Here is a 23,973-nt window from a genome sequence, read left to right as displayed (position 1 = left end):
GTAAATAATTGTCCCAACAGGGGTTTGTTTTCCAGGTGGGATATATCAGGGTCATTTTAGGCTAAAGGCATATATCAGTTTAATGTGTGCAGACTGGGGGATTGATTGATCTTGCAGAGAATAGAGGCCTGTGCAGGTCTAATTGGGTAGACCCCCAACTTACATTTTTATCCCCTTGGATCGTCTAGTAGACCCAGTCCCACAATTGCTTTATCTGCCACCAAGAATAGAGCCATGCCCAGGTATAATCAGTCAGACCCCACCCATTAACATTTTTACCAACTCTAACCCACTTTTGGAAACAACTCGTGGCTGCTTTATTTGCAATCTGACCTGCAAGGCAGCAAAGTCAACATATACCAAATGTGACATCATGGAAGCAAAGAAGGAGGCGATAAGGAGGATGAGAAGTTTAAATTTCTACCCGTGACCTGACCCACAGCCTAAACAAATATCTATATTCCTACTTGCGGATTACGCTCAAAATGTATTCATTCCACTGTAGGACTCTAGAGTCAACAGTATAAATATACCTACTTGGACTTGGAGGGTTGTTTAGTAACTGGCTGCTCACTATCTACAGAATGGAGCTGGTTTGGAATATGTGACTGTATATACTGCAATCTTTAGGAGCTGTAGAAAACCCCTATGAGTATGTACCAGGAGGACAACTGAATTGCCTTCTTTGAAGAGTTAAGAAAGGAACCTAAATGTTGCCATTGCAACACAGAATACCTCACAGAATACTACTGATTATATAAAGGAATACTTGCACTGAACAAACCTTTTTCACTACAATACAAACTGACTGAAAGATAAATTAAAGGAGAAGGAACGGTATGAACACTGGGAGGGGGGGTGATGTCTGATGTCAGATTAATAGGCCTATAGTTTTCAGGCTGAGAACGGGATCCCTTTTTAAATAATGTCACCACATTTGCAATTCGCCAGTCTCTTTGCGCCATGCCAGACCTCTATGAATCCTGAAAAGTTAAGTGAAGAAGTTTGGCAATCACAGCGCTAAGCTCGTTTAATACCCTGGGATTAATCCCATCCCAACAATTAATACCAACCACACTCTTTTCTCTGATATTGCAAATTTCAGTTTTACCTTTTTAATTTGTCTGTTTTGCCATGACTTTTTTCTTACAGCAAATGTTTTAAGTGTTCCTGTTTCTTTGTATTGTCTACAGTCATTCTTATTTTTATTTTCTAAAATGGCTAAACTCCAAAAACCAAACACTTGTATACTTTTTGCACTTCGTACTTGTTGGTTTAACTTTGACTGAAAAAGAACATACAGTTTCATGTTGGTGTTTTTTTAGATTAAGGACACAAAACCAGTGGTGTAAGGATACAGTATTAATAAGCAGCAAGCTCTGAAATTTCAATCTGAGGGAAAAGGTTTTAGAAATGCCTTAATAGTTCCTTCCATTGGTTGATTACAGGGTGAAAGCCATAAGGCAGGGGTCCCCAACCTTTTCAGCCCCTGAGAAACAATCAAACGTAAAAAGAGTTCGGTAGCAAAACAAGAATGAAAAATGTACCCAGGGGTACCAAATAAGGGCTGTGATTGGTTATTTGTAGCCCCTATGTGGACTGGTAGACTACAGTAGGCTCTGTTGGACAGTACACATGGTCTTTATGCCTCCAAAACTTAGACATAAGGAGTCTGTTGAAGTCAGAAGCATGACTAGTATGTGATGGCAATAACCAAAATATAGGTAAATAGTACTCTATGTGATATCAAGTGCCCTACCATTATAAGATTTGCTAACCTCTCTAATAAAGCTCTGCTTCTTCTTAAACAGGCAGTGTGCATATATCATATTCCTCACACAATAATGGGAAAAACATGATGGCACAGAATGCAAATTGCTCCTGATATGTCCCTTCAGCTAAAAATATACTCATTATCACAGCCAAGATGTAGCCTTAAATTCATAAAACCCAGTCTCCTAAAGAAAAATGGCAAAAGCAAGCTACTATTGGACTTCAAATCAAAATTCTTTTGAATGATTTATGATAAAGACTGGATATAGTTTGTTTTCCCTAAAGTTCTGTATAAAGATGAAGAAATATTGGGTTCAGTGACTGTACAGTTTGTGTTTTTAAATTAAAATGCAATAATATACTGGCTCTCTGTCTTAAATAAACAATTGCTTAGCTCCAGTAGGGACATTGTGGCATTTTGAGAATTACTAAGCACATTTATGTAACCTAAATCAGCATGTGATACGAGTGATCCATGACATGTGGGGAATGCAGGTCCTTGTGCTCCAGAACAGAGTACACGGATCTACATTCCCACAATGAATACAGCCATCATTCCCTCCCCCCCGCCCACTACTCATGTATAAAACATGAGGAGCACAGAAGATGTGACAAGGCATGGTGCAAAGTTCTAAAAGTGGATTTTTTTTTTTTCACTTTACACCCTGCCCTGCCATCAGTAAATGAACACACATCTGCAAGAACGCAAAATATCAATTTTGTTGCAAGTCTCTAATATAAGAAAAATATGCTTAAACACAGGAGATGATTGCAAATGCTGCATAAGCTGTTAACATTCCCTGCTATGGGCGTTCTTCATAATGCAGGCCCTGCTGTATATAAAAACTAAAAATCTCATCAGGGAAATCATTTTTAAGAGTGTATTCCATTTTACCTTGATATGGTTTCTTCCAGGAGACTTGAGGGCTTATTTACCTGCATAAGTGCAAATTCTGCAGTAGGGTTGATTCACTAAAGTGCGATAATCGTTATTGCATGCTTTTTTGCGTTAAAATTGATGCGCAAAAATAAAGTATTATTGCATGCGTTGTCGCATATTGCGCGCGTTAATTAGCGCGCAACCGCATTGCGTTAATTAGCACGCAGAAATAATACTAACGCATGATTCACAAACACTTAGGGGCACATTTACTAACCCACGAACGGGCCGAATGCGTCCGATTGCGTTTTTTTCGTAATGATCGGTATTTTGCGATTTTTCGGAAAATTGTCGCGACTTTTTCGTAGCCATTCCGAATGTTGCACAAAATGTTGCGATTTTTTCGTAGCGTTACGACTTGCGCGAAAAGTCGCGACTTTTTCGCAGCTTTCGCGCCGAGTACGAAAGATTCGGATTCATTCAAGCTTCAGTATGGTGACTTTTCTTGGGCCAGGTTGGAGCTGCAGGGTGCCATTGAGTCCTATGGCAGGCTTCCAAAATCATGCTAAGTCTGAAAGTTTTGCCCGCCGCTTACGAGCGCTCAATACGAAAAAGTCGCGACAAGATACGAGCAAATCGTAATGGCTACGAAAAACTCGCGTTTTTTCGCGCAAGTCGTAATGGTTACGAAAAAGTCACGAAAATTTCCGAAAAGTCGTAAAGGCGACGAAAAAATTGCAAAAAATACGAAAAAGTCGCAAAATGTTCGTTTTCCATTCGGAATTTTTCCAATTCGGATTCGTGGGTTAGTAAATGTGCCCCTTAGACGCACTAAATATCGCATTAGTCTATGCAAAAATTAACACCTACTTGCAGCACGCGGTAATTATAGAAAAATACAGTAAATTAGCTTTTGGCAACACAACATGGACTTTGCAGTGGGATTTATTCAAGTCTGTGTTGGCCCTAGAGTGATGCAGCCACCAGTTTGCAGGGAAATGGTCATTTTAATAAAAATTAGTTTTACGAACGTAATGCTTTGTATGGCTAATATGGCGTGCGCACGAAAATTAGCGCATGTGTGTTAATTAGCACATGTTGCATCAAATAACACACAAAAATAGTCTTTGCGACTTAAATAACGCAAACAGCATCGCGTCTAAATTAACGCAAATATCCTTTTAGTGAATTGTGTGTTAAGATGCGAAAAATTAGACGCGGTAAAATTTTTAATGCATGCTATAAATAGCGCTCGTTTTAACGCACTTTAGTGAATCAGCCCTCTTGTATCAAAATACGCTCCTTGCACTTCCGCATAGTTGCGTTCATTGCTGCTTACATTCCTGCCTTACATTCCGAATCGAGTGCTGCTGCACCTATTGACACAGTGGAATCCTACCACCACTTCCTGACCAGGCAGTACCTCCAGTGCACCCTTTGCATCCAGAGTCAATAGTTGCAGCGCACTTGCGCCTGAAGAGTTAAATGCAGACATCACTTGCATAGCAAATTTTTTACTAAATTAGTGTGCAGTAGCATTAATTGTGTCAAACTGGGTGCAGTTGTGGTTAGAGCAGTGAGGTTATGCTAAGCTCATCCCTCCAGTGTGACTGCAATGGCACTAATTCTTTGGGGGAAAAAATGCTGCATTGTAAAAAAAATGGCCATTGTGGTCAAAACTGCACTTTGCTTACTGCACTTGCAGATGTAAATGCGCCCTATAGAGTTATTTATCACCTCTTATTACACCTAATGTGTAGATCTGATTAAGAAAATGACAAAGGGCATGCACACAGAATTGTATGAGAATTTCAAATAAAGTATCCAGTCAGCTCCCTTCAGCCCCCAACCATGCGCATCATTCAGAAACCCAAAGTAGCAAGTGTCACAGTAAGTAGAGACTAAGGGGTGCACTCTTGCTCCCCTCAGCACCCCTGCACTTGCACCCCTGGGTTTATAAATGACTCCTGAATGCCTTTTTCTTCCTTTGTCTTAAAGAGGTTGTTCACCTTCAAATACCTTCTGAGAGAACTTGCAATTGGTCATTTTTTATTTGTAGTTTTTTAATTATTTCAGAAACAGCTCTCCCATTTGGAGTTTCAGCAGCTATTTGGTTGCTAGGATCCAATTACCTTAGCAACCAGGGTGTGGTTTGAATGAAAGACTGAAAAATAAATAGGAGAGGACCTGAATAGAAAAATAAGTAATATAACGTAACAATAAAACTGTAGCCTCAAAGAGCAATAGTTTTTGGCTTCCCGGGTCAGTGACCTCCATTTGAAAGCTGGAAAGAGTCAAAAGAGAATGGCAAGTATAGTGCAACATTCCTCTTACTGGTATACCGCTATCCTGTGATGAAATACCGGTTTGTAGAATAGAGGAGAGCACTCTTAGGCACATTCCTAAGGGTGGGGAGAGAGAAGAGAACTACGCAGACTCTGGCCCAGGGAATGAAGGATGTTTCATTTGATGGAGGACTCAGTGCAGCTTTTCTTTGAGTGCTTGGCAGAATTAACCCATTATTGTATTTTTGTAGGTTGTCCACTTAGAATGTTTCTTCTAGCAATGTGCAGCAATTAATACACTATGTCAATACAAAGGGACCGCCAAAGCTCTCTTTGAATATCCCTAAATCTTTATTGATCTCTGTAATCAAATGTTTACGTAGACTTGGTGTTATTTTTTATGCCCATAGGGCAAGAGTCCCCAAAGTTTTTTACCCATGAACAATATTTAAATATAAAAAATGTTGAGGAGCAACACAAGTATGAAAAAAGTTCCTAGGGGGTGACAAAAACGGGCTGTAATTGGTTATTGGGTATCCCAATGTAGATTGGCAGACTACAGGAGGCTCTGTCTTGCAGTACACATGGTTTTATGCCTCCAAAATGTGCCTTCAAGCCAGAAATTCAAAAATGGGCACCTGCTTTGAGGTCACTGGAAGCAACATCAAAGGGGTTGGTGGGCAACATGTTGCTCAGGTACCACTAGTTGGGGATCACTTCCCTAAGGTATCTTGTAGGTTCACATGCTTTTACAAGGCAGATAACCAATGATAAAAGGGATGTGGTCAGTGACAGATCAGATTATAGGATGATTAAGGTGAGTGCCCATGACCATGGCAGGGAAAAAACAACAAGTAGTAGTTAATAGAAAACAGCTCATTTAATTGGACTACAGATACTGCAAACACCCAGTAAATTAGGATTCAGAATGGCAAGGATGCATTGCAGGGGTGTGGGAGCGTATTGGCTTGAAATACGGAAATTGGAAATCCCAGAGCTCCTAATGCTTTTTATTATCAATTTGGCTACAGACATTGAGGATGAAATAACCACTAAAGATACTAATGTGATATTTAAACACTGACCAATTAACTGGCTCATTGAGAAAGCCTTGAAGCCTGTGCTGAAGTGATCATTGAATCCAGTGTTCCAGTAAGGTTCCGTTTAAATTAACCAGCCATTTTGGGGCCACATGGGGTTAGTTTTCAAGACTGTAAAACAGATCAGATTAGCCAAATATAAGCAAGTGTGTGATGGAACTTTCTTTTTAAAGTTATTGAATTGCTTTGGTTTTTTAGGTCCCTTACCCATGCAATTTCCACATTCCAGAGCTAAATGTGTTTGAACTGAGTTTTTCTTTCAATTTAATGGAGACAGTCATATGTTCAGCTTTAATGAAACCATAGAAAAGATTTATATTTAAACTTATTATAACCTTTCCTTCTTTTGTAGACTGCAGAGTCTCTCTCACATCAATTGCTTGAATTCAGGCAATCAAATGTATTATCCTCAGCCCATGGCTCATTTTTTTCTCATCGTTTTGGCAGATAATTAATGGCACTATTGAGTCTAGCCTTATCCGATGATTGCTATTTTGTGTAAATGCTTCCAAGAGAAAAAAGTACTAAAATGCCTGTCAGGGATGTTTTTCAGCATGATAATTTCTCTCATTCCCTGCTTATTTGGTATAATGCATTTGATTCTTTTAACGCTCATGGAGCATATTGCCCTTCAGTTATCTAACAGAGCTCAGACTTTATGCTGTATACTTTTTGTTTTGTTTATGCCTTTAGTGGTCAGACTTTTCCATTTTAATATATCAATACAATACTTTCTTTAAAAAAAATGCATAATTTGAAAAGGCTATTCAACAGATAAGGCAAGTCATGTTGGACATTCATAGCTATCAAGCTATCATGGAAATACAGTGTTTGCATTTGTGCCTGGAAATGGAAAATGCATTTTAGTGGCCAAAAAACAATTAATAAATTCAAAAAGTTTAGTGGCAAATTCAGTTCAGTGATAAAAACTCATCCTACAGTTTATCACGTGAAAACTTATGGGCAAAATTCAATTGGAAGAGAAAAAACTTTTCTCCTAATTCAGTTAAAGCTTTTTCTCCCCACAACTTTAATAGAATTTTGGCGTGATAAAAAGTTTATTACTACTGAGAAAAAGCAAATAAAAAAGCAAACTAAAATAATTTGTTTATAATTGAGACTAATGGAGATGGCATTCCCGTAATTCTGCAGTTTCTGGCTAACGGATCTCATACCTGTCCATTATTATAAAATAACAATATTGTACAAAGAGATAGGTGGGGCCAAAAAAATATCTTGAACCACCATATCCAGCCAGCACTTCTTCAATTAATCTTTCCTGATTTCTAACGGGAATATGCATAGTATTGCCAAAGTAAGTATGAGAGCAAATGGTAAAGAGGGATAGAAAGTATTGGAGGGTCACTGCGCTACTGTGATTTAATTTCACCTACAGCCATATAGGAACATTATAAACATATATATATATATATATGTTGGAAAATGCTTTACTTTGGACTGCAGGGCATCAGAAAGTTTATATAAAATAGGACAGGCCTGGTGTGTGTAAATAAACTGTTTTCTTTTTAATCAAGCATTATAAAGGCCTATTCTGTCCAAGAAATAGTCATTTCAAAGTTATAGCTTGTGAAGCTGCCACTTGATAATTGTGTTTTTGTGAATAGCAGTGAAGTGTCCATAGTTGGGATGAAAGTTTGATCAAAACACCAATTTCTATTGTTTATAATACAGTATTCTGACACAGATGCAAACCCCATTGTCTATCATTGTACCCTTTATTTACTTTATTTAGGGTTTTGACGAAACAGTAGACTTTCTAGCTGCAATTTTAAAAGCAACTAAAAAAAAACTGGCGGCAGGCAAGATGAGAGTTTAGCACCACAAGTGGCATTCCCTAAGCGATGATACAGTATATATGAACAGAAAGAATGCACAATATTTTATACCATCGGGTCCAACATAGAGCTGTGCAGTATCTCTATGCATATTGAAAGGCCAGTCATCTTTGTTAATAATAAATAAAAATACAAATGCAATCTGATTTTACAAGCTGTTTTCTGTACTGCAATAAGTTGTCAGTGTAGGAAGGAGCTTTTCTGAATCTTTAACCCATTATTAACCCGCATTACATTAAATGTAATGTCATTTTTATTCATTCTTTGGGGTAAACAAATAGTACAATCCCAGCATTCCATTCTTGTGATACACATTTTTCACTGTTCATCTGGCCTTACCATTCCTACAAATTGTCCATCAAGGTCAAAGATATATATATATATATATTTTTTTTAATAGTCAACTTTTATTGATATTTTTTTTTTTTTTTTTAAACAAGGGGTATGAATAGAAGGAGGGAAGGAAGAAAGGAGATGGAGAATGTATTGTGGTATTTTAGACAGCAGTTGCTGGAGACTCCAGCCATGGGTTCCAAACTTTTGTGGGCATCCTCTGGCTAAGTAAGTTAACCTGTAGAGTTCCAGTTGAGAGTTTATCAGCTTTATCCATTTATTTAAAGTAGGAGGTAGGGGACCCATCCAATGTAGAACCACAGTTTTTTTTGCATAAAACAAAAAAGCCCTCATAAGTGATCTGGAGGCTGCCTTAGGTAATAGGGAGTCCACCAGGCCCAAAAGGCATGTGATTGGGTTTAGAACTTCAGTTAAGGAGAGTTCGTCTGCTACGAAGCACATGACTTTTTGCCAGAATCTCTGGATGTCTGGGCAGTTCCAAAGTAAGTGAATAAAATCAGCGTCAGGTTTATTGCAGCGAAGGCATCTGGAGTGTTCCAAGCGACCCATCTGGTGTAATTTCTTAGGTGTTAAGTAGGTTTGGTGTATAATTTTGAATTGTCCCATCAAGGATATTTACCAAGTGAACAGTATATGCTTAAATAATCTACTGCCCAGTCAAAAAGAATTCTATATTTCCATCATTACATTCATTTAGATCAGGGCTGTCCAAACAGAGTTCTGTGGGCCAGATGTAGCCCTCCAATTGATTTTTTTGACCCCCAATCTGCTTAGAGACTCTGACCTCTCTGTATGAAGAAATCATTTTTATAATCCTGCCCTTCAGGGTGCTTTATGAAACATAAATGGCCCACTACTGATTATATATTAGCACAAATTTATATAAATCAAGCCAATCTTAGTTGTACATTTGCTTTATCAGTTTTAGAAATGTTTAGATTAGTTTAGATTTTCAGAACAAAGGGCCAGTTTATATAAATGCACAATATTTTTGCAATAGGAACTTAACTAAAAGATTTGTTCAACTAGTTTTATATTTTTAGCCAAGAAACAGAATGTTACATATAAAAAGACATACTGATATACCAGTATAATATAATATGAACAGTACAGTTTAATATACAAATACTATTCATTTGCTTTTGGGATCTTCAAATATATCTGTGGGTGCCACCTCCATCAACAGCTGTAAGTAGCAAGTGATTGCATTAAAGTATGGGACCCGCAGTTTAAAATAAACAAAGGGGAAATAAATAATCATGCTGCTCAGCATAAACAGTAAGGCATAGAAATATTGCACTTTCGGTGATTGTATTATTGGCGCTAGAACTAAAAATGCGGCAACTAGCACAACTCCAAAGGCAATTGGAAGGAAGACCTGTGGATGAAAACAAATATCATTTTAATATGACTATGATTTTTAATTTACTAGCAGGGTTATCAGGGTAAATGATTTTTACTGTAAGAATAAACACAAATTAATTAAGTGCTTATTAACATTCTGATTTTCATGGTTTTAGAGTTTTCGAAAGCACAAATAAACTATTTTCCACTACAACCACTAATGCCTGGTCGTTTATTAAAAGGTCCTAATTGAAGAAGCACGAATGAATAAAAATATGGAACGAAAACTAAAAGAACACAAGCACAATTTTTTGTGGTTTTTAAGTTTTTCCACATATTTTAATACACTTAATAATGAAAGAAAACCCTGAAAACCACAAATAAAAAAAGAATTGTTAGACTTTGCCTAGGTGGGGTTACACTGGAGTTATGGAGAGGCAACACTGCATTCTGGGAAAGACATGGCAAATGTGTGCTGGAGATTGCACTTTGCACACCACTTAAATGACCCTTTTTGTTAGCCAAAGTCATTACTTGGTACTTGTCATGTCTGAATATGTAATTCTCACAGGAGCTCAGAGAGCTGGCATTCATACTCTTGCATTAAAACTGGGGTGCTTTGTCTAATAGTGTAATCACAAAAGAGCTGCAGTCTTCCACAACATACCCAGTGCACCCACAAATATGTGCATTGGGCCTGGGGACTGGGAAGTGAATGCAAACTCACTAACTCTCAGGGCATGTAATAACCTTTCCCTGAAACTCAAAGTTGTACCTTGTTTCTTGGACAGCCCCCATATACATATCATTCATACCCCCAGCTGCAGTTACCCATAGCAACCAATATGATGTCAGCTTTTAACAGGTGACCAGTAAATGCTAATCCAATAATGCTTCTTAAAACAGTAGATTGGATTTACCATATAATGAAAACAACAACATTTACTGGAGAGCAACGCAAATGCAGTTCTATTGTTGGTTTATTTGGAAAAGCACTGCATGGTTCCAACCACATAGTTCCTTCCTGTCTTTATGGGTGAGCCAGCACAGCAGGGGTTAACCTGCAGAGCTGGGCACCTAGTCAGTGGCTAGTGCGGTTTCAAGTTGCCCATGAGGTACCCCGTATTCCTGAGTGCATCCTGGGCAGTAGGACTTATCAGTTGTTGTGTATTGATCTACCGTCAAACAGCCCAGCTGCAAGGACACAGTCCTGAAACTCCATTTTGGGTCCCAAGGCTTTGTTCTACCCCACAGTTTACTCCCTAAAATTCCCTTCCACAGAGCCTGGTACAACTATGTTTGTAAGAGGATATAAAAACCCTCCCAATCCTTTTGTGACCTATTCTGACGATGTTCTGTTCAGAATCCACGTGCCGTGTCAATAAACTTTGTGTCCTGTTTACAGAACACCATCATGAATTTGATGTACTTGCATGAATAGACATTTGGGTAGTATATTATGTTAATACTATGATGTAATAGATGTAACTGGCCACAAGGTGAAACTGGTACTTTAGGTCAAATAATATGATGTGCATTGGGGGTTGGTGGCCATAAAAAAGCCATTTTACTCTTGTAGTGCTATGCATCTCAAAATAAACCAACACTAGAATTGCACTGGTCTCCAGTGGATTTTGTTACCTGCTGGTTGGTTGCTATTAGTGACTAGACCTGTCCCATACTTTGCACTTTATTACATGAAACCATATCATTCTTTTCTTGATGTATGAGGCATGCCTTGGGATAGCATCTTACCTTGTATGGCCGAGGAAGGTTTGGTTCTCTGTAGCGTAGAACAATCAGACTTATAACAGTTAGTCCAACCAAAAGCCAAGTAGAAAAGCCAAAATAATTAGTTAATGAGAGAAGATCTGAGGGAATGACAAATATTGATGCAATAATGGTTGAGAGGATCATAGCTGGAGCTGGAGTCAAGTGATTTACGTGAAGCATGGATAAAAGTGAGGGTAAGTGACCTTCCTTGCTCCCGGCATAGTTTAGTCGCCCGAGCATAAACATGCCACCATTTAGAGCACCAAAAATTGAGATAGCAACTGAGACAGGTATTATCCAGGCTACCATCGGAATCACTCTATCAGCCCAGGTAACCGATACAGCAGCTGAAAGACAATCATAACAGAATTTGGTCATTAGCACTGAGTATCAGACTGCGCATTAAATGCTTCAGACCATTATAACTTTTTTTTGGCACAAGCCAATGATGTAATTCAGTGTCCATAGGCTAGATGATTTAAAAAGATTATGTGTATAAAAAGTAGTCAGTAAAGCCTTTTGGTCTGGCTGTCCCCCAAGGTAAGGCAACATGAGGACTGCAGGTGTCAGGACCTGCCTGTACTCGAACTCTGGACTCTATATTAGGCAGGTTCTGCATTACCTTGCTGAGCCACTTGAGACTTTGGGCATCCAGCCCTAAACATTATATTCACCCCTCTTTGCTCCACTGTTCCGACTTGTCGCCTCCTCCTCCCTTAGTAAGCCCAGGTGGTTGCAATTGGACAATTATCAGGCTTTATAAGCCAGTTAGAAGCAACCCCTGGTTGCTTGTTCATTAATCAATCCACACTCACCAGCGCACCCTGGCCTTTCCACTCTGTTCCACCTGGTGCACAGTATTTAAAGAGATGTCGGCACTCTCCTCCACGATCCAAATAGCACAAAATACCGGCACAACAGGATTTGATTTAGCGGGATAAACCCTGCTGATTTAATAGTAGCAAACCATGTAACGTTTCGGGGGCACGCCCCTTCGCCCTGACTCCTACCTGGTTCCTGCACCCGTACCTGCCCGTGTTCCTGTGACCATACCTGCCTGACTCCTGCCTGGTTCCGTTCCTGGTCTCCTGTCCCTGACTTCTGTTGGATCTCCCGGTATTTGACCTCGGCCTGTTTATTTGACTGCTCTCTGTCTTCAGCCTGCCCCTGACCACTGCCTCTTATTCGGACCCTCCTTGCCTGCTGCCAGTCCTGACCCTCTGCCTGCTTAACGGACTTGTATTGTTTTGCCGCCTGCCTCTGACCACTGGCCTGTTTTATGGACTTGTATTTCTCGCTGAATCCTTATAATACATGTCTCTGCATCTCAATATGCCTTCTGCCTGTCTACAACAGTACCCGTTATATCCTTATTACACAGCATATAGGCTCCTACCTGCCAGCCACCCACCTGTGGCTGTACCTGCCAGCCACCCACCTGTGGCTGCGCCTGACAGCAGGCATCTAGGTATAGAGCCCTGATACAAAGCATTAAAAGTGATACATTTTCAGTATATGAAAGAATACAGTATTTGTAACTCATTATTATAGTACAAACACCTCGTAAATTTGGACAGGTATGGGAGCAATTTCTAAAATATTAAAAACATTTCTGGGAGGGGCATTGGCCTATTTATAAAGCATCTTAGAATGTGTTTCATTATGCATTTCAAATGTATGACATAATTTGTAACTTACTGTATATACTCGAGCATAAGCCTAGTTTTTTAGCACCCAAAATGTGCTGAAAAATCACCCTCGGCTTATACTCGAGTCGGGTGCCATGGGTCCCTCCAGACTAGCACCCTCTATCCTTTGTGTGCAAATTAGGCCACCCGCAACCAGACCCTCCAGTGCCTGTTGTTTTTGTTGACCCTCTTCTCCACTTACAGAGCTAGGTTACTGTTTTTCTTTGAAATAAATATTTAAAAACATATACCCCACTGATGCCTCAATTAATGTCATTTTATTGGTATTTATTTTGATTATTGAAACTTAGCAGTAGCGGCTGCATTTCCCACCCTAGGCTTATACTCGAGTCTATACGTACCTCGGCATATATTTGGATTGGCTTTTACTCGAGTATATACGGTATTTCAAGTAATAAAAAATAAATCCAGACTGTTGTAGACAAGTTCACTCAATATGAAATCTTCAAAAATTATTCAAAGCCACTGACCTGCCACTGGTTGTGCTACACTAGACTAATGCATATCCTTGAACCCACCAGCATCATACAACTGATATGAGCCTGGAGTTTTTGTTAGGATTTAATCCAGTAGCTACTAGTACAAGTATGGAACCTGTTATCCAGAATGCTTGGGACCTGGGGTCTTTCCATAATTTTGATCTCAATACCTTAAGTCTACATTTCATTCTAAACATGAATTAATCCCAATAGGATTTTTTTGCCTCTCGTATGGATTGATTATATCTTAGTTGGGATAAAACAAGTTTTGTTTTATTATTATAGAGAAAAAAATAAATAACTTTTAAAAATCGGAATTATTTGATTAAAATGAAAATTCTGAAGACCGCCTTTCCATAATTCAGAGCTTTCTGGTTAATGAATCCCATACCTTTAAATCAGAGGTAAATATGCAGCTTTCCAGTGAGGTTTTGTACATTCTTCAGAAAGATATTAATAAGAAACCCCTCTTCAGTATTATGTTAGTATAATCTCTGCATTTCTGCATATAATCTCTGCGTTATGTTATTATAATCTCTGCATTTCTGATTTGTAATCAGAATCCCATACCTTTATATCAGAGGTAAATATGCAGCTTTCCAGTGAGGTTTTGTACATTCTGCAGAAAGATATTAATAAGAAACCCCTCTTCAGTATTATGTTATTATAATCTCTGCATTTCTGATTTGTAATATGATAATTCAGCAAGAGAAAGTAGCCAAAAGTACCTGAAGAAACAATTTCCTTGGGTGTCAGTACGGTGAGGTATGAGATGTTTACCAGCAAATAAAACACGATTACGACAGATACGGCTGTTATTGTGCAAAGTGGAATGTTCTTGGTTGGGTTTTTTATCTCCTCTAGAAAACAGAAATAAAAAAAATGTCACTCAGATTTAACTTTAAAGTTATGGAGTTGTTAGGTAGAGGGTTAACCTGCCAGGAGCACTGGCTGGCATGGCATTCAAAATGGTGGGGTTCATAACCATATGGGTGTCTTGTGGCGACAATGTTGGTGCCAGTGTAGTGACACACCAGCACGTGGCCTTGTAATGTCACAGTTTGGCTCCCAATTATAGGACTTATTTGTTAGGTTCTGGATGTGCTCTAAATTGCTAATTTGACTGATCATCTAGTTACTGAATCTCCTGCCTAATTCTGACTCCCCTTACCTGTCCATTAGAGACTAAGAGAATCTAACTCATTGGCTATTGCTTATTGAATATCAGCTTTCCTGAACTCTGCTTCCTCCTTGGCCCTGACTACAACCCCAGTAAGGACTGAGAAGCCTTGGTACAACCATATCCAAACACAGGGACAATAAGGCCAGTCTTGGTGATTTCACTTCACTGTGCTTGATATATTTAAATATTGCCCAAATGCTTCTACTTCTGGCAAAAACAGAAGATATGTACACAAGAAGAGAAAAGCTGAGTGCCAAGAATGAAAGCAAATAAGCACAGAGAGCAGGAGTAGCATCTCATGGCTGGGCAAAGCAGAAAAAACTCTCACAAACACTGCATCAAACTGCTTTCAAAGGTAGAGGTTACATTGAGATTCTCATTTTCAACTGGCCATTCATAGAAGTAATGGATGAAGGGTCTTCTTGCTGAACTTTAACTCTCAGTACATCTAACTCTCTAAAGAGTCTTTGGTGCCAGTGGTTCTTAACCAGGAACAGTAGGTTTATTAAACAGAAAGGTACTTCTTTTGTACATCCAAATGCAATAATATCATATCACAAGTTCATAATGGGTATTGCTCACAACACAGGCATCTTCTCACAGTGTACCAATTTCCAAGGGTGCTTAAAAAGATGTCACTAAGATTTCAAAACCACTTCAGTCCCGACAACACCTGGGGTTTCCTTAAGGGCCATGGCCCACGGGGAGACTAGTCAACCATGGTTAATCTCAGCTAACGTGTGAGACTAATTTTCCTGAAATGACTTCCCACAGACATTAATGTGAATCACCAGTGGGGAGGCATATGTGTAACTTTTTTGGGTTTTTTAAGTCATGCAAGGTTGCCTACAGAAGGAAACTTGATGCAACCTTGGAAAATGAAGCAACTCCCATGTGTTTGATGCTGTTGCCTATTATTCTTCCTAATACTGATTCTTGTTTGTCTGCTGCCTTCCCTCACCTTTGCCTCTGTTTGGACTTGTTTTTCTGCCTGCTTCCTTATACATTTCTGCTGGGTCCTTCTTTTCATTATTAAACCTTTTGTTCAAAAGCAGTTTGTGTCAAAGCTCAGAATGTTTAGTAGTAGTTACTCAGCACATTGGCTTTTGTTTGGCAATTCAGTGGTTAATTCTGACACATATTCTGTTGATGAGCCACTGAATAGTTAGTGGCAGATGAGATTTTTATTTTTGACAAATCTATGGCAATCTAATGGAAATACAGGATGATCAATAAAACCAGCCCCCCGAGGGGATTTTACATGCCCAGTTGGTTGGTTGCTAGGGTCAGTATTAGCCAAACTACCGCATATAGGTTTGTAACTGGCTGGTAACACCAGATCCTTTTTAAAATAGATTTAAATTAGATCACAATCAAATTGCACCAGACTGTTGTATATCAAAACCATATACAGGTATAGGACGGGACCAAGGGAATTCCAGATAAGGGGTCTTTTCCGTAATTTGGATCTCCATATCTTAAGTCTGCTAAAAATCATAAAAGCTTTAATTAAACCCAATAGGACTATTGCATCAAATAAGGATTTATTATATCTTAGTTGGGATCAATTACAATGTTCTGTTATTATTACAGAGAAAAGGGAAATCAATCTTAAAAATCTGAATTATTTGATAAAGTGGAGTCTATGGGAGACCGGCTTTCCGTAATTCGGATCTTTCCAGATAATGGGTTCCCGGATAATGGAAAGCCGGTCTCCCATAGACTCCATTTTAATTAAATAATTCACTGGTAAATATGCAGGTTTTGTACATTCTGAATGGAAAATTCTTTTTGTCCAGTTACTAATTATATGCCGATTACCAAGATTTTAAAATGGAACTCTACTGGGCTTATTTATAAATATTTGAATTTGTTTCTTTCTTTTTTTTTTTTTTTTTTAAATCAAACTCGTATATCGAATGCTCGCTTATTAATTAATAAGGAAAACTTATTTGAATAAAAACATCTCCCCCTATATGTTCTTGTTTAAACAAAAATAATTTTGACAGCTTTACAGGGTTTGTTTAATAAATACAAACGATTAAGGGCGACCTTTAATCGTCGGTAAACCATACAGACATTTGCCATTAAACTGAATGCAAGCAGAGTACTGCTCGGATGTAATATACAGCATTAAATGCCCTTGTGGGCTTAGGGGCAGACAGGCTGACCCATTAAAAGACGTTTAAGTGAACATAAATCCACTATTCGAAATTATTCACCAACAAAACAGGAGGAGATCACTAAAAAAAATTCAGGAGCGGATAATACCGATAAAGATAAAAAAAAAGGAAAGAACACTGGCAAAACATTTTTTTGACGTGGGCCACAGGGTATCACAAGTGAGATGGCAAATACTGGAAAAGATTGAAGTAAAACCTGGCCAGGATAAGAAAAGGGTTCTTTTGAACATGAATCTTATTGGATTTGGGCTCTTCAAACTAGGGACCCTCTGGGCCTTAATGAAGAGTTTAATTTGACTTGTTTTTTAGTAAAATATTGTGTTATTTATTATTAATGTTATTCCCTTTATTCACAGAGATGATGAATACCAGGGACATATTCTACACCTTCTGTCATGGAGGGTAAAGTACTATCTTTCTTATTAAAGTCCTTGGTTACATGTAAATTTTACGTTTCACAACTTTCAAAGTTGCTTTGTCGCTGCATTGTTTGGTTTCACTGGTTGTCCACTTAGGTGCTAATTTTCACACATAATACAAAGCATACCCCCCAACTGTCCCGCTTTTAAAAGCACATCCCGCTGGAAATATCCGCGACAGCGGGAGGCGCTGGCTGCAGCCGGGCACTTCTTCTTCTTCTGCGGTTCCTATCCGTATGCGGCTCCTTGCGCGATGGTGACAAGCCCTTTTATAAGGTTGCGCCCCATGCGTATTGACGTCACACACGTACGCACAGGGCGCAACCTTATAAAAAGGGCCTGTCGCCACCGTATAAGATGCCGCATAAGGAGAGGAACCGATGAAGAAGAAGGAGCATGTATGGGGGGTGTACTTTCTATGGGGGCACTATGTATGGGGAGGTACTGTCTATGGGGGCACTTTCTGTGGGAGGTACTGTCTATTGGGCCATTGGGGGCACCGGGTATGATGGGGCAAACCTGGTACATAGTTATAACTCACTTATAACTGACTGCCTTCTCTCTATATTTGTATTTTATATGTAGGATTTGCTATATTATTTTCCTTAGGTAGTACAGTATGAGGGTATAGCACAATTTGCGTCTGATCCCACCATTTCAACTATATAAAAGGAATATTTAAAAAAAAAAATGGATGGGGTGTTGTAACTGGGGCGTGGCCACAAAAGTGGGTGTGGCAAAAAAATTGCCACGCTGCACGCACCAAATCTGTTTGTCCCTCTTTTTATTTTTCAAATGTTGGGAGGTATGCAAAAGGTAATGAACTTTGGACTAATTAACCCTTTAGCTTCTATGTATTGTATCGAGAACAAATGAATTAATTACATGTGTGATATCATTGCTGTTATATTTTAAATACTGCACTGTTTGTTCACGCAGGTGGGAATTTTCACAAATAATACAAGGGGTAATGGGCTTTGGACTATGGACTAACTAACCCCTTAGTTTCTATGTACTTTATCTGAAACAAATTAGTTAATTAAATGTGTGATGTCATTGCTGCTACACTTTAAATACTGCACTGCTACACTGGTTGGAATGTCTGATGAAGGGGTGTGTCGAAATGTTATATGGTTTGCTACTATTAAAAATTAGCAGGGTTTATCCCGCTGAAATAAGTCCTGTTGTGCCAGTATTTTTGTGCTATTTAAAGCAAACTACTGGGCAAATGCTGGGGGGAGGAACACACTCACTATAACATTACCCTCAGAACATCAGCCATTCCCACCGATTTACTACATGTAGTATTCATGAAAGAAAATGGGTTCACACACACACTATACATTTGTGGCTACCAAACTGACAGTTAAGGTGGCCATACACGGGCCGACTATAGCTGCCGATATCGGTCCCTTGGACCGATTCGGCAGCTAATCGGCCCGTGTATGGGGAGAGCAGAGCGGCCTGGCCGACCGATATCTGGCCTGAAATTGGCCAGATCTCGATCGGCCAGGTTAGAAAATCTGGTCGGATCGGGGACCGCATCGGCTCGTTGATGCGGTCCCCGATCCGACTGCCCCATTGCCGCCCACATAATCCGATCGTCTGGCCCCAGGGCCAAACGATCGGATTATAATTTTTTTTACCTAAATGGTCCCCGATATCGCCCACCCGTAGGTGGGGATATCGGGGGAAGATCCGCTCGCTTGGCGACATCGCCAAGCGAGCGGATCTGCTCGTGTATGGCCACCTTTACAGTACAGTAGAACACCAGCAGCCTAAAGGCCAATTATGGTTTATTTTGAGAGTGAATATTTATGAAATGCTTTGGTATGTCTGGAACAATATTCAAGTGGCATTTACTTCTGGAAAAGCTAGTATTGTGCTTGTATTGTTTCTAATAGCTTTTTAAGAAAAATACATTGATCCTGTCTTGCTTTATTGCAGGGATTCAAAATAAATCAGGATCATAGAACTGCATGGTGGATTCAAATATGTTATATTAACATATGCACAGATAATATAATTCCACATATAAATAAAACATACCGTATATACTCGTGTATAAGCCGAGTTTTTCAACCCCCAAAATGTGCTGAAAAAGACAGCCTCGGCTTATATTCGAGTATATACGGCAGCACCAGCAAACCCAGCGCTGGCGAGTACATGCGGCAACAGCACCCCTCGTGACCGTACGGGTAGATATGGCAGCAGCACCAGTACCCCAACCGCAGCCCCCCTGGATGGACGAGTACATACGGCAGCGGGTCCTGCCGGCGGACGCACTCGCGTGCATATACGGCAACGCTCCGGGCGGGTCCCGCTGCACGGCGCACAGGGAACTTGTGGCAGTAATAGGAGCCGCTTTGAAGTGCCAGTGCCTGCGCGTTACTTACGCATCTCTCCCTTACGCAAGTGCTGACCCGCCTTCCCCAAGTGGCACCACCTGTCTCCCTGTGACTGCACCGCGCTGAAAGGCAGCTCCGCCTGTGGAACCCACATGGACTCACGTAAGTCCCGATCCGCGGGGGTGCGAGGTTAGAGGTCACACTTGTCCCCCATTATGAGTCCCTTCTCCACAGGGGTGCCCCCACTGCGTCCCTTACCATAATCTTCCTAATGGCTGCCTTCCAGGATTCGCACATAATATTTCAGATTTACTGGCTGTTACAGACGCTGTCAGCCGGTAGCATTTCCACTCTTACTAAAGTATTTCAGATAGCAAGAATAAATCAGACTGCAAATGTTTAGAACGATCCATGTGCTGCGTGTCCCTCTGTTCCCAAGTTCCCCCTGTATCTTCCCCAAGTGGTTCATTCCTTCTCCCCAAGTACCCCAGTATCTTCCCTAAGTGCTTCATTCCTTCTCCCCAAGTACCCCAGTATCTTCCCTAAGTGCTTCATTACTTCTCCCCAAGTACCCCAGTATCTTCCCCAAGTTCCCCCAGTATCTTCCCCAAGTGCTTTATTCTGTCTCCCCCAATGGGGAACATGAGGAGCACGGGGAACTTGTGGCACCCATATGTGAGTACATGGGGTCCACACTTCTGGCCACAAGTAGAAGCTTTGCTGTCAGTTGTGCTGGGAGACATGCTGCATTGCGATGGGAAGTACTTGATACTTAGTATGGCAGCTTCCTTAGCCTTCCCAAACTTGCCTGACAGTTAAAAAAAAACACCCTAGGCTTATACTCGAGTCAATAAGTTTTTCCAATTTTCTTAGGTAAAATTAGGTACCTCGGCTTATATTCGGATCGGCTTATACTCGAGTATATACGGTACATACCAGCAATGTAATTTAAGTAGTTCCAACCTCCATACGCATATAGACCCTGGAAGAAAGACTCTGCTATTTGAGCTGCATTCAGATCCGGGGAACTAAATGCATTCTGTAAGTGTCCTGGAATCTCTGTTTTTTCTGCAAGTTCTTTGAGGCCACAAGTAACAATGAGGATCAAGGCCAACATTTTCAGCACAGTAAAAACATTCTGTACCCAAGTGGTCGTCTTTGCACTCTTGGTATTTATTATTCCCAAAACCCAAAGAACTGCAAGTGCCACTATTTTCTTAAGCAGCTCTGGTGTGGGGCATCCAGAAAAAAATGGCCGAGTGGCATATTCAGCAAACATCAGCGCTCGTGCTGCATTGGAGGCAGGTCTTATGAACAGTATTAATGTCCAGATGAAAATGAAGGCAGGGAAAGGTCCAAGTGCTTGTTTTACATGATAATATTCACCTCCAGCATAAGGTAATGCAGAACCAAGTTCAGCGTAACAGAGGGCGCCCATCATCACTAAGATTCCACAAGCAGCCCAAATGCATAAGGCCACACCAACATTAAGCTGAGCATATTGTAGCACGCCTGTGGGAGAGACAAAAATTCCAGCACCCACAATAATTCCCACAAGAAAACAGGTTCCATCAAAAAACCCTAAGGTTCTTCTAAGCGAAACACTCTTATTTGCTATGCGGAGCGTATTTTCGTGGTCTGCAGTGGTCTCCATTTCTGGCATGGCAGGTTTTGTTCTTTCTCAGTGCACATTTGGTAGAAGAATGTCACTCTACATTGGCTTTTTTAAGCCTCTCAGCAAATGCTAATGCTCAGTAGTGTACAATGCATCACATATTAAACCTTAAATAAACACCTTCCAATTTTACATGGTCCTCCTAATTGTTAATCGATGTTTATCTGCCACTCACTAACTGGCTGCTGACTAAATGAAGTTAAAAAAAGCAGAAGATTCTTAAGGTGGCCATACATGTTCAGATTTTAGTCTTCTTCCAATGAACGTTCAGATATCAGTTATACTATTAAATGCAACAATCTAAAACTAACATTCAGCTTGAAATTACACGATAAAGCTAGGAGGATTTACGGAACATGAAATCGTTGACAGCCATCAGTTGTATGAATGTGACTTTGTCAGATACACAATACATGCGCAGATTATATCTTTTTTAACCTGGCCGATCAACTAAATGCCATGGTACGAAAATTATAATAATAATTGAGCCCAAACACGATACAAAAATAGTTTCCTGTGATTTTATCGGTACATGTATAGCCAGCTTTAGTTGTCGTTGTGGATTATTTGTTGTGCAAAACTGTTTAGTAGAGTTTGGTGGGATATAGCAGGGTTTTGTAGGGGTCTGGTTTGTTGCATCTGAGCAACTAGTTTAACTATAACCAATAAACTCTAACTTTAAAAGGGCTGCTAACTCATCACATGATCTGTAAATTGAGTTTAAAACGCATGGAGCTTAATGCAAAAGGAATTTTATATTGCAAAAAACTTTCTATGTTGCCCTTCATCTTACTGTATGTAAATAGCTCTTCCAGTCTGGCTGATGTTAAAGGCACCATAAGATTAAATGCCTTGTCCAAGGATACAAAAGAATAAACACAAGTTTTGTAACCAGAATGATACTCTGTTCTCTTATATGCTGAGGTCACTCTGGCATCACCCAGAATCAACCAGTTTGTCAACGTTCAGCCAAACTGGTTGAAATCTGCCCTTTTTTTTTTTCGAAAACATTCTAAGTTCTGTTTGCAATTAGCTTGGAATCTATTAAATACTAATTGTAGCAAATCGGCCAATGATCAATATTAAGGAATTCATTGGTAGCTGTAGTTACCTACTCTAGTTGCCTACTACAATGCTGTAAATAATATTCCAGCTCTTATATATACACAACACCTTTCTCCTCTAGTAACTTCCAGTACAGTCATTCCAAATTCTCAACCCACTTAATCTTTCTTTCTCTCTCTTCTGCTTTTAGGCTGATGTCAGACGTGGCGTATGGCGTATATTTTCTGCTTGCCAAACAATGCATCCCCACCATGATACAGCAGTTACACCTGCTCTGTTACATCTGCCTTTAAAACCTGGCTTTTTTCCTTCCTCTGTACCTCATGCTCAGCGAGGTGGCCCAGTGGGTAACACAACAGCCTTGCAGTGCTGGGGTCCAGAGTTAAATTCTAACCTGGGCACTATCTGTGTGGATTTGCTTCAGGAACTCGTCTCCTCTTGCACTCCAGGAACATACAGACAGGCTTATTGATTCCTGATAAATCTAATCCCTACTGTGTGTGTGTGATAGGGACCTTAGATTTTAAGATCAGCAGGGACTGATGGGAATGATGTATAATCTCAGTAAAGCACGGAAATGTGTAGTGCTAGGTAAATACAGGGAATTCCAAAACCTGCCGTTTTTTCCTCCGCAATATTGCCAAGATACGCCCCTTTCTTTCACAAGTAACAGCTAAAACACTAATCCATGACCTTATCCTTTCAGGCTTAGATTACTGCAATCTCCTACTAACCGGCCTCCCAGACTCCCACCTCTCTCCCCTGCAATCAATTTTAAACTCTGCTGCCAGGATCCTCCTGCTCTCTCCAAAGAGGGATCCTGTTCAGCCTCAATTAAGCTCTCTTGCATGGTTACCTGTAAAGCAAAGGATAGCTTACAAAATCCTTCTGCTAACATTCAAAGCCCTTTACTCCTCTGCTCCTCACTACATTTCTTCACTGGTCTCCCTGAACATTCCTGGTCGTCTCCTCCGCTCCTCTCAGAGCCTCCGTCTGTTTACACCATCCACACCCACTGTGCTCTCTAGTCTTAAACCTTTCTATCTCGCTGCTCCTTACCTCTGGAACTCTATCCCTGAATCCCTCCGTAGGGAACACTCACCCACTCTCATTAAGAAAAAGCTCAGCTGTTACCTTCTGGAACACTAAAACATTATTTTGCCCAGTCCTGCGCTTAAGGGCAAATGCCCATACCTGATGCACTCTTACCTTCCAGTTTGTGCCTGTATGTTACCCAACCACTTAGATTGTAAGCTCTACGGGGCAGGGACCTCCTTCTTACTGTGTCTCATACCTCATGGCACTTATATATATATATATATATATTTATTGTATTTATTTATTTATTATATCACTTGTCCTCCCTGTGTGTAATTTTGTATTCTGTAAGACTGTACAGCGCTGCGTACCCTTGTGGCGCTTTATAAATAAAGTTATACATACATACATACAATTCAACAATAAAGTTCACCTCAAATTGAGCCTAATGTGCCTATCCTGCTACTAACTGGAATCCCTAATTCACACCTCTCCCTACTGAAATCTAT

The 23,973-nt window shown here is 40.0% G+C and overlaps 1 protein-coding gene across 1 annotated transcript; it reads right to left on the bottom strand.

The window, feature by feature from the left end:
- Window positions 1–7,760: 7,760 nt before the first annotated feature.
- slc7a13 (solute carrier family 7 (anionic amino acid transporter), member 13) lies at window positions 7,761–23,054 on the bottom strand. The gene is made up of 4 exons (XM_002941758.4): window positions 20,623–23,054; window positions 14,282–14,413; window positions 11,348–11,712; window positions 7,761–9,626 (listed from the first exon to the last, which is right to left on the bottom strand). The coding sequence occupies exons 1-4, from the start codon at window positions 21,347–21,349 to the stop codon at window positions 9,381–9,383; spliced, it is 1,470 nt and encodes a 489-aa protein (XP_002941804.3). The 5' UTR covers window positions 21,350–23,054; the 3' UTR covers window positions 7,761–9,380.
- Between the last annotated feature and the right edge of the window lie 919 nt (window positions 23,055–23,973).

This window comes from Xenopus tropicalis, chromosome 6, assembly GCF_000004195.4.
Source record: "Xenopus tropicalis strain Nigerian chromosome 6, UCB_Xtro_10.0, whole genome shotgun sequence".
In the NCBI taxonomy this organism is placed as follows: domain Eukaryota; kingdom Metazoa; phylum Chordata; class Amphibia; order Anura; family Pipidae; genus Xenopus; species Xenopus tropicalis.
The sequence above is the reverse complement of the archived record's forward strand: the minus strand, read 5'-3'. Positions and strand labels throughout refer to the sequence as shown.

Excerpts from the sequence above, each read along its gene's own strand:
- slc7a13 (XM_002941758.4), bottom strand. The coding sequence starts at position 21,349 with ATGCCAGAAATGGAGACCACTGCAGACCACGAAAATACGCTCCGCATA. Across the intron at positions 11,713-14,281 it reads CAAGGAAATTGTTTCTTCAG|CTGCTGTATCGGTTACCTGG; the intron begins GTACTTTTGGCT and ends ATTGTCTTTCAG. Across the intron at positions 9,627-11,347 it reads ACCTTCCTCGGCCATACAAG|GTCTTCCTTCCAATTGCCTT; the intron begins GTAAGATGCTAT and ends TTTCATCCACAG.